We start from the raw sequence: 11056 nt of genomic DNA, 5'->3' as shown, positions 1-11056 counted from the left end.
CCTCCACCAACAAGCTGCAATTGCTTATGCTTAAAATCGGGTAGCATCTTTTGGAATAGGGGAAACTTCCTTGAAAGGGAAGAGCATGCCAGTCCTGTTCTTTACAGTCAGAAAGCTGAGGAAACCACATCCCAAATGCTCCGAGAAAACAGTTTTTTTCTTCTCCCTTTTGTGGGAAAGGGAAGGAAGCTTGAGACTGGTGTTCCTTCACTTTACCTTAGAAGATATAAGGTTTAGAGTCCATACAGTTGGCCTGGCATGGAAGTGTATTACTTTTATTAATATTTGTAATAATGAATACTCAGCCATTATAAAATAAGTTTCACAATCTCCTTTTGTATAAAAGAGCTGATATGAAAGCTTTAAACAGCTACACTAATAACCTAAACTAGTGACAAAGAAGTAAAAATGTCCAGCCCTTGGATCCTTACATGTATTCTTTATCTCTCCACTTGAATTTCTTAAGTACTGTAATGACAGAAAATGCTGAAGCCATTTTCAATAATTTATAATCACCTGGCAACATGCAATATGTTTACTTGACACAAGCATTGGAACAACCACCAAGAATCAGACCCTCAGATCTCATAGACCAATATTAATCAATGAAGCATAAGAAAATGTACATAGTTACATACATTAATAAATTAGAGTATGCTTGGGTAAATATATCTAGTGATCTAGAAACAGCTTGACTTGATTTAGATGCAATCTAAGTTGCTGGAAAAAAAAGGAGTTATACAACCCAAATTTTCTTTTTTGTTTTTTTTGCTCAAAGGTAAACAAACAATAAACTTGCCCTTCTACTCAGAAGAGTTGTGTAAGACGGAAGTAAAAACATCGCTGGAGTCATGATGGCTCCATATTCATCCTTAAGAGACCTCTCCAGCTCGGAGCAAGAGAGAGGACTGCAATTCTGATTCCAGGAAACCTCGCCATTAACTGAAAATCCTAGAAATTCTATTCAAAAAGCAGTCAGGACTCAGATAAAATTAGTAAGGAAATGATACGGAACTAAATATGTTACTTGAGAAGAAACCTGCTGACCTCACTCCCATATCCTTTGAATTGCTCTCGATTACGTTACAGCAGAAATCATGGTATCTTTCAACAAAATACTTTGCCACAGAAAATACTCTTTGGAAATGCTCTGTTGCTAAGTGCTTTTCATCCCTTACCATGAATTAAAACCAAACATCTTCAGATAATTGTGAAAGGTGTTTTAAAATGATTAACAAGGTCACCTGTGCTACTAGTAAAATGGAGGAAAAAAATGACCATAACATCCATGGTAGAAAACTGTGGTTTCAGTGTGACTATACAAAGCATTTTTAATCTCAGTATTTCCTTGTCATTTCTGATCACCAGGTTATTTAGAAGGCATGCAGCTCTCCACATAAGGTGCCTCTGTCCACCAGGTTTAAGACAAAAGGACCATCTTTCACTCAATCGTTTACAAATTTCACAGAGAAGGTACACACCCACAAGACCCCGATGGGGCTCTCATACATTACCAGGTAGAGATGCAATTACCATTGTTCAAATGCATCCTCACAGTTCCTGGCTTGAGCAGCTCAGCACAGATACTATTTTATCTACTACAGTAGAATTGGAGGACATAGGAAGAGACCCATTGTGAGTCCCTTGCCTTCTCCTGCACAGTACCAGGCCTGGAATTTCCCTGCGGACTACTTTGTGTGATGACCTGGGAGCCTACCACTGCACCCTCACCATCAGTAACCACTTTTAACTTGCACAAAGACTGATTAGAGCGAGGAAAGCTGAAGTGGTGTAGCTGGAGGTTTTTACTGGTATGGAAAGGAGTAGGAAGAGGCCTGCCTTCCACTTAGGCTGTACATGTCCTCTGTAAAGATAATGCAACGGAGACTTTAAATTTGAGGGCTAAAAGGCCCATTGTGGGCTACAGGAGCTCCTAGTTACATTACAGTATGACCTGAAGAGACAGCAACAGGACAAGATAAATAATCTTTACACTGGGTGCCTTATACACCCATACTAATAGCATGTTTGTTTGCCATTTAAACTTAAGTAGGAGTTAAAAGTGTAACTTCTAATTATGAAAATCCTGTCCAAACGGACGTGAGATGTTCTCTCTGTTCAGAGCTGACATTATTTTTTGACAGATACTGAAGTGAGCTGAAGGCTGCGACATCTTTGGTTAATTTGCTTTTAAACAAGCATTTTTAGTGGCTTTAGAGGTAAAATTTATATAATGAAATATAAATAGAGGATAACTCCTTCTGTCAAATTCAATTACAAGTGCTTAATTTTTAAGCACAAATGGGCAAGATGCTGAAGCATAGATGTGCTCACACCCCCCCAAAAAAAGGCAAACAAAGAGGCCAGTTTCCCTTCTCTTTTCTAGAACTGAGCTGACTGTAAATTCAATCACTTAACCACAAACAGCGTGCAAGCCAACTGAGCAGCCCTCCTGCAGAGGACGGTAATGACAGCACAGCTATGCTCCAGCCTGTGTTCAGCAAGGAAGAGCACAGGAATGAAATCTGATGCCCAACATTACAACTTTAAGACACAGTCGAATGGCTATTATTTTCACTGCCAGAACTAAACTTTATTTCCATGTGTATTACATACTGGTAGTTGATGCCAAGTACATTTAAATTACTTTAACAGAGGATTCAAGTGAGGAATATTTATTCTTCACTAAACAGGTTAAGAAGGAATGTAAAAACCTGTAAGAAAAAACTGTTTAAGCTTTGTTTTGATTTTGGCAAACCAAACAGTTAAGTACTCTTCTGTTCTCTCCTCAGATCTTTCAAAGTACCAAAAAAAGCATCTTTTCATAATCATGCAGCTCAAGAAAAAAATAGTCTTATAAAAATCCATTTCTTATGCTAAATAAGGTTACAAACAAGAGTATTAACACAGAACTCCAAGTTCCTATTTTTAAATACAAATACTGTATTATATTATGAAATGGGGATAATTAAAATATATCAATGACTATAAATCTAGTAATTTAAAGCAAACTTAGACGTGCTGTTTGCTTTCATGTGGAAGAATTAGGATATTGTATGGTTCAAGCACTGCAGTAATTTCTGTCAACTCCTTGATGCCCAGAATGTCAAACCACCAAACACAGAGACATGCATTCAGGTTTGAATAGCACCAGGTGTTTTTCTTTTTTTTTTTTCTTCCCCACACTTTTAAAGATACTAACATTTAATAAGATGAGTGACGTGACAACTTTCTGAAAGTGACATGCACAAGCAGACAATTTGCTTCAAGTTTCCAACTAACAAGCTGAAAGTCTTAGACAATGCTGAACAGTTACTAATGTATTTCATGGTAGACAAGAAAACAGTGCTTTCACAGTATATCCTCTGTTCTCAAGTACAAAAATATCAGTTATGGGTAGTCAATAGTTATCAAAATTTTTATTGGTACAGAATGAAAGCAGCATTTACTTTATTGTTTTTTAAACCATACATCATAAAATTCCCTAGTACACAAGTGGAGGAGTGAAATAGGCTCTGTACTATTTACCTGCTACTGATCCTAGGTCCAGATTTAAAATCTTTCCTGGCCAAACACGAACAATATCATTAATAGCAAAGGGAAGGCAGTTCCTCAGTGTGAAAGGTCAGCATTTAGAGTCTTACTAAAGCACTATGTTGAAACAATACATCACTTAAATGTATAATTACGTACACTACAAGTGAAAAACAAGTTTTTACTAACAAGAACTATCAAGACTGGGCATAAACGTCTTAACCACAAACCCTGGAAATATTATGGGTGCTTTGATGTGGCCCTTTTTGGCAAGAGAATAAGAACAATGAAGTATGGCTTTTCAATCTTCCTTTAAAATAATGTTTTATAAAATTTTGTAGGATTAAATTATTTTAGAGGACCCCTAAAATTTTTCTGTAACATCATTTACTAATTAGAAGCACTAATTACATCAGTATATTAAGCCATTGGTTGATAGTTGATCACCAGCATAACACGGTAGCTGTTTGCTTTTGCTGTAGTATTTTGTTTTTAAGTTAGAGAGGTACTTTTCTAGTGAGAGAGCCATCCTATAGTACTACCAAACATTTCACAGGTTACTACATAGCTTCTCAAATAAAATCCTCAACAGTTTTGTTTTCCAGCAGGTATTCAAATCAAGCATATGCAGGAACAAATACAATCAAGTGCAGACAGTTACAAAGCATCTCTCAAACATATCGTTTTACAGCCCCTCCTCACCCCAACGAGGCAGGGCAAGAAGGGGAAACAGGTCTGCAATTCATGGAGGAGTTTGGCTAGCATAAAGTTTTATTAAAGTTGTTAACAAAAATAGTTAAACATTTTTACAATTTAACATCCAGTCTGACAAAAGGCAAATCAATGAAAAAAATACAAAAAAGTAAAAAAGTGCACTACCCAGTCCAGTATTTTGCTTTAAAGTCATGTCACTTACAGTATATGAAAAATAAACCCAGAAGTGTAATTACTTTAAAATACACCGCTTCCATATTTCAGTATTTTACACATATATTCTATAGTGGAAGAGGAGATCTCTTAAAAACTTTACTCTTAAAGTATTGAGGTGCATATGCCAAGTGGGACAGACTTGGCAAGTTAAGTTGCAGTAGAGAATCCTTTCAAATTTGGCATTTCATTTACATACCTTACTGTGCCAGCAAGGTCTGTAGTACCTAAACCTTCTAGTAAGAACAGTAAATTTTCTTGAATGCAGATTTACTAATACAGACAACTACAAGAAATGGTGAGGTCAGCAATTCTATGGGATCTTAAGGAGATACGAGTCCTGATTTAGTCGTCAAATGGTACAATGTCACAACAAACTTTAAGGCCATGTTTTATTTGCTGATTAATGGACAAAAGGCAATGGATCCCCCCCAATATTTTCTTGAAAGTCTGTGCTCATAAAAATCATGAAAAGTTGGAAAGACTTAATTATTGAAACTTTAAATATATTTTACACAATCTTGTTTGTACAAAAATACAAGTTAAATATAAACATAAAGCAATCATGATAATTTTATGTAAATCCATTTTGTGATATTCTGTTATATATAAAAAAGTTTCTCAGCTCTGTCTCATTTGTGAAAAGATCAATACCAGATTGAATCACTACTGGCACAGGGCCCTAAAAAGCACACTTTAGCATTAAATATGTTTTACAATGTAAGTACCATTTCCTGATTTCATATTTTCTAAAGACTGGCAAAAGATAGGGCAGTATGTCCATAAACCAACAAATAATTTGGCTACAATGTCATAAAACACAAACACACAAATCTGTACAATAAACCCAGTAGCTATGCAGTACGTACTTGTTACACACACACGTACACAGACATGGAATGAAACTTAGTGAGACGCCACTTCTAGTTCACTGTTCTTCAGCCTGGCATTTTGTCTTACTTCATCAAATGAATATGACTTCGTTACCTTTCCATTCTTAAATACTGTATGAAGGAGATCCTGCAAGAAACACCACTGTTTCAGCAAGAGGGATTTGGTAAATGAGCAAACAACACAAGCCACACAAACTCAAAAGTGAGCACCCAAATCAAGCCTGGTAAGACTAGAGCTTTAGACTGTCAAGATACTAAATCTTTACAGCTTCTTCTGACATCTTTCACTAACAGTTAGTCAGAAGAAAGGATTTAGGCCGTCCTCTGCTCATACAGAAGCTTTGTACTGAGTAGACCTTAAAGAGAGTTGTCCCCATCTGGCCAAAGCCAAGACCACACATGCTAAATACACCCTGCTAGAGCAGCAAGTAAGAAAGGAGATGCTGAACCAATGAAATCAATTCAATTACAGAAGTTTAAATTATTAAGTCTTTATTTCCTCTAGAGCAACTACGGGAAAACAAACCAACTAACCAAGTCTCTCTTTACAGTCCCCTTTGCACATATATTTTATAAAACAGTGTATCAAGAAGGGCTAGCAAACAGCCTACCGAAAGAGCAACAGGCACAGCTTTGTACAGAAAAGTTAGCACAAAAGCAACGTTGAGCAGTCACTATGCTTGATGACCTATTGCAAGGACCTATGGCTTTAGGGAAGTGGTCCCACAAAAGGGAACACTTTTCCCATAAATGAGTTATTTCCCACGGAGCCCCAGAACCTGTACCACACCAATAACCCTCTCTAATATCCCAGGACAGAAAATTTCTTAATGAATTATTTCACTTGTCAAAAATGAAGGTACTATATATTGCCTAATTTCAGAACTAAAGTCTTGTGATTTGTTTAGAAGAGATTTCTCACCGTTAGGTCCCTCCCTCTTTATGTGTATATATATATATATATATATATGTATATGAATATTCATCACAAACATATATACATGCATATGTGCATATATAACTTTGAAGGTCTTTTTTCGTAGATCTCTGCATCCAGAGCACAGTATCTACCGTGTATACAACTCCGTTTGTTTTGTCTTGAAATTTCTGAGAGATCTCAGTTTTACACTTACTGTTGCATAAACCAGTTCTGCCCTGTAGTACCCCTCTGCCTAGTAGCACAGAAATGTGCTTCTGTATACCAGAAAACTCAAGAAACTTCCAGCTTCTAAATGCTGAAGTGCAATTTAATAACTTATTTTCAACTCTCTTAATTCAGGAAGAGACACAACATGCAGTTAAATATTTCATTGCTTGCACACTGAAAACATAAGAGATATCAAACTGAAAGCCTGAGATTGGCACAAAGTTTGTGCTTACTTTACTGAAATAGCATTTCATTTTCCAGTTGTAAAGAATTAATGGGGAAACTGAATTCCTGGTTTAAATTTACATCCTTGAAAACTGGGCAACTACTCCATGTATAGAGCACTAACACCTGAAGAAACTATTTAAAAATCTCAATGGGGAAGTAGAAACAAATTTTACTTACGTCAGTCCCCCTCCTACCCCCAACTCAGGTCAGTACTCAAATTGTGCAATATAGCCCATACAAAGCTACTTGTCTAGCATATATTTTACAACATAGAGACTTAAGTTTTGGGAAAAAGCAGCAATGTTCTTTCTAAAGACAAAGAAAGAGAAAGATCTCTAATCATAAAGCCTGAACATTTTACTGGCATTATAACATTTTGCTGTTACTGAATTTGTCACTGGGGACACTTCTGAGGTAATAAGATGGAAGTTGAACAAAAAGACAAGTTATAACCTGCTTTTGTTCAATCTATTTTTGCATGCAGAATCATGTAATGCATTTTGAAAATTCATACCTGTCCATACTCTTCAAGATCTCCCTTGCCTTCTTCAAGCGTCACAAAATCTCCCGCAGGTGTCCTGTGCAACGACAGCCTGCCTTTCTTTGACCTTTTGTTCGGATCAGCAACCGGATCCTTGAAGACATTTACCTAAAATGAAGAGTATTTTTTTTAAAAGGAAAGGGCTTTGTGGAGCTTTTGTACCTAATGCAAATGGTGTTAATGTATCAGGAAGTGTCAAACAGATTTTCAAGCCGCAAGACCTCTATTGAAAACATAATGGTGGAACTAGTACAAAGACATACCCCGAGACCGTTGGTAACCACGTAACTGCATTTGAAGGAACAGTTTAAGAGATCTCTGGTTAGTTTCTGCAACAAAGCTCCACCAGATCCAAAGGCAATGTTCTCAATACTCCATTTATTCTTCTTCATTCCCTCCACAATCTAATAAGAAAAAGAAAATTATGATGGAGCATACTGTTAGGTCATGCTATTTTTCCATAGAAATATTCTACTACTTAAACAAGATGCTTTTACAGACAATTAAACCAACTAACATTCAGTTTCCAGGAGACATATTTTTAAGACTTCTGTCAATACTTGGAATGCTGTTTGCATTTTTATTTGTGATTCCAGCATAGCACAATTATAGAAAGTTTTTGCTATGAAACTATTATCATGCCAGCATATATACTTCCCAAACTAGAGTAGCACAGTAACGTAATTCCCAGACAATCAGCTCTCAAGAAAATAAAAGACCTTGTGGGAGTATTTCAGAGCCTTCTGATTTCTCAGAATTATAGGAAGACCTCAAAGCATAGCATGTATCCTGAAACAAAGCATTTGTCTTGCTCATCAGCTCCAGAAAGTTATTACCCAGTTTGACCAATGGCTTCAACAGAGCAGTTCTCCTGAAAAATCACATTGACTAGAATTAGATTAGCAATTTTGAAGATGGGAAATGGAAATACATAAAGCTGCTCAAAAAAGTTTGCTTTGCCACCTTCTCAGGCAGATACAAATCAATGTGAACTGCACTGCTATCAACAGTCAAATTAAAATTTAACATATCATATTCTCCCACCCTCATTCTATCCAAACAAACATGACATCCTCTAGCCTGGAGTAATGGGTGCTAGTTTAGTCATGCTCATAAATGGCCAAGATTTGTTTCCCTGACCTCTTACCCTTATGATAGCCTGAAAAGATGGTTATAGACCCAACAAAAGAGTGTCTGAACTCCTATCTCCTAGCCATTTTACTAACAAAATGGGTGAGAAAACTTCAGAGTGGGTGAAACAGCAAAATCCCATCCATCCAGAAAAAAGGAAGGTGAGAAGCAGAATGGAAGAACACAATCTATGAGGAACAGTGCAGAGTTTCAAAAATCAACAACGCCAGAAATCTGGTAATCTTGTGCAGTCTCAGCCTCCTGCATCAAAAAGAAATACCAGAATAACACTGAACAGGACTGTTTCAGGAGCTACTGATGTCAAGCCACTTTTTTTTTAAGGGACAGCTAAGGCAAAATTAAAGTTTCATAAGGACAAAAAAAAAAAAAAAAAAAAAAGAAGACAAAGACAATTCCAAATTCAGGCAATGGCAAATGGGTAGCTACTGTAAACAGAAGAGCATACTAATATTGTATATCCATTTAGTCACATGCAGACTGTCTCTTCACAGATACTCTCAAAGTCTTAATGCCTGACAGATGCCAGCCAACAGGAGAGGTGGATTGCAGAGCCATAACCTTTTGAGGGTGTGCTGTAAACACCTTCACACATTTTTAGCAGAGATTTCCCCAGTAGAGATCTCAGTGAGTTTCCATCATTCTAATGGTACCAGCTTACTCAGCCTCATCGAAGAAGCCAAGTGAAAGGATACAAATTCTCAATATGCAACAATCCTGTGGATTTTAGGAAATCCCTATTTTCAGGCGATTAGGTTCTCCTGGAAGCACTTAAAAGGGGTACCTAGGGAGGATAAAGGATTGAAATGAATAAAATTCTCCCTTAAGCATCTCAGAAGTAACGGAAAATGACACAGGAAGGGTAAGAAAAGGGATTTTGTATACCCTCCTCCTTAAGCGTAAGGCCCAATATTACCGTAAGAAGTTAGCCTTGACTGGGCGTGGATATGGACTCTGCTTATCTACACTGTCTTTTGAAAAGGCAAATGTAGGTGAACTCCACCTGAACTCTGATCAAGTTCTGTCCAGACACTGACCAAGCCTGAAGCCGTGACGTGTTGGCCAAGCCTAAGCCAATGTATTCTACTCCTTTCCTTATTCCTTTTATAGATTAGGTCTGACACTGAATTCGCTTGAACATGCCTGCAAGATGTAGCTCAAACTACACAGTATAAACAACATCCTACCAAGGCACATGATGCTTTGACTTCACGTTCACTGATACCGGTAGGTTAACAGATGCTAATACAAGTATAGCATAGCTGAGCCACGGCCGCTTAACCTTCTTGCCTGGGTGAGGAGAAACATAAACCCCTTTTCAGCCAGTGTTCCTGCTCTCATTTACAGAGGGTGTGCTCATCTTGTGCCACACTTACCTTGGGTGAAGAAATGGCTTCTGCCTTTACACTCTCTCCCAAGGGATTTCCTTACTCAGGCTGATCTTTGGCTGGGGAGGGGCAGAAGAGGAGGGAAGGCAAATCCAGACTAAGTTGAAAGACAGCTCTGACTCTACCAGTGACCCACAGCAGGCCCAGATAACTGCTTCCTTAGGTATGGGGAAGAGATGGCAAACAGCAGCAGTGAGAGGGAAGAAGGGGGACACCTGAAATATCTGAAGCCTCCCACAAAGGAAAACAATACAGAAAAATTTCTTGTCTCACACTTTCAAACCTACACAGGGAGAACAGTTCAGGTATCAAGGTTTTGACCAGCTTCCTCTGACCGTTATGAGCATGATTATTATATCAACTGTGACTCCAGATTAGAGGATTTTCTTTGGATAAAAATGGAAAGACATCTGGAAATTGAATGTTCAAAGAAAATCCTTTGAAAGTGTAGTATATTGTGGAGTTAGGAGATTGGAATGATTTTAAAAAGTGAAAATGCTAGAAGAAAGAAAAGGTTCCTTACCTGTTCTACCAGCATCCCCTATTAAAACAAAGAATTTTAAAATCCAGTTTATACTCTGAGTTGTTTTCTATATTGTTGTTTCAGCTAGTTTGGATAGTTAAATATGACTGATTGGTCATTACTCATTCTAGATTTTCCTATTGTATCCATGACCTTTCATCTGATCCATAACAATAATTCATGCCTAGAATCTAAGACTGGTGGAGTAATTAGAATAATCACTTCTATAGGCTATAAGAGGGAGATAAAAAAAAAAAAAAAAGAGATGGCCACAACAACAATACATACATATTTGTTCATGTAAACTTTTTTTTGAAAAGTTTGTTTTGTTTTTGGGGTGGGTTTTTTTTTGTTTGTTTGGTTGGTTTGTTTTTTTAAATGGCAAGCTATTACTGAGTCTTCCAAAAGTCATCATGGTAACCTTGGTTTTGCTGACAAAAGAGGATGAAGAAATCCATGAAATTTAAACATGAGTAAAATTAGGCTGCAAGTTCATGGGTTCTTTGCCCCAACATAACTTGCTGCTGTCAAATGAGAAGTGTCTCTTTCCTTCCTTCCTGCTTCTCCCAGCTCAAAACAAAGGTTTATTTTCTCTCCTGCATCATGCTGGTGAGTACTGACCCCTCTTTTGGGCCAATTTAATTCACTAAACCAAAAAATTGACCACTTTTGGCTGATTTAGTTTGCTACTACGTGTGTGGGTTAAATTAGTTTAATGACCAGTGA

At 37.3% G+C, this 11056-nt stretch overlaps 1 protein-coding gene across 1 annotated transcript in view; it reads right to left on the bottom strand.

The window, feature by feature from the left end:
- Positions 1-3404: 3404 nt before the first annotated feature.
- The window catches only part of NAMPT (nicotinamide phosphoribosyltransferase), a gene marked incomplete at its 5' end in the record, with an annotated part of 19818 nt that continues 12166 nt past the window's right edge, over positions 3405-11056 (bottom strand). Inside the window, 3 exons of the mRNA XM_010082091.1 lie at positions 3405-5481; positions 7244-7378; positions 7534-7674. Coding sequence (XP_010080393.1) covers positions 5368-5481; positions 7244-7378; positions 7534-7674 — 390 coding nt within the window. The remainder of the gene's footprint in view (positions 5482-7243; positions 7379-7533; positions 7675-11056) is intronic.

Source organism: Pterocles gutturalis, unplaced genomic scaffold (genome assembly GCF_000699245.1).
Source record: "Pterocles gutturalis isolate BGI_N339 unplaced genomic scaffold, ASM69924v1 scaffold14514, whole genome shotgun sequence".
NCBI lineage: Eukaryota > Metazoa > Chordata > Aves > Pterocliformes > Pteroclidae > Pterocles > Pterocles gutturalis.
Note: the sequence above shows the minus strand (reverse complement) of the source record. Positions and strands in the feature narration are given on the sequence as shown.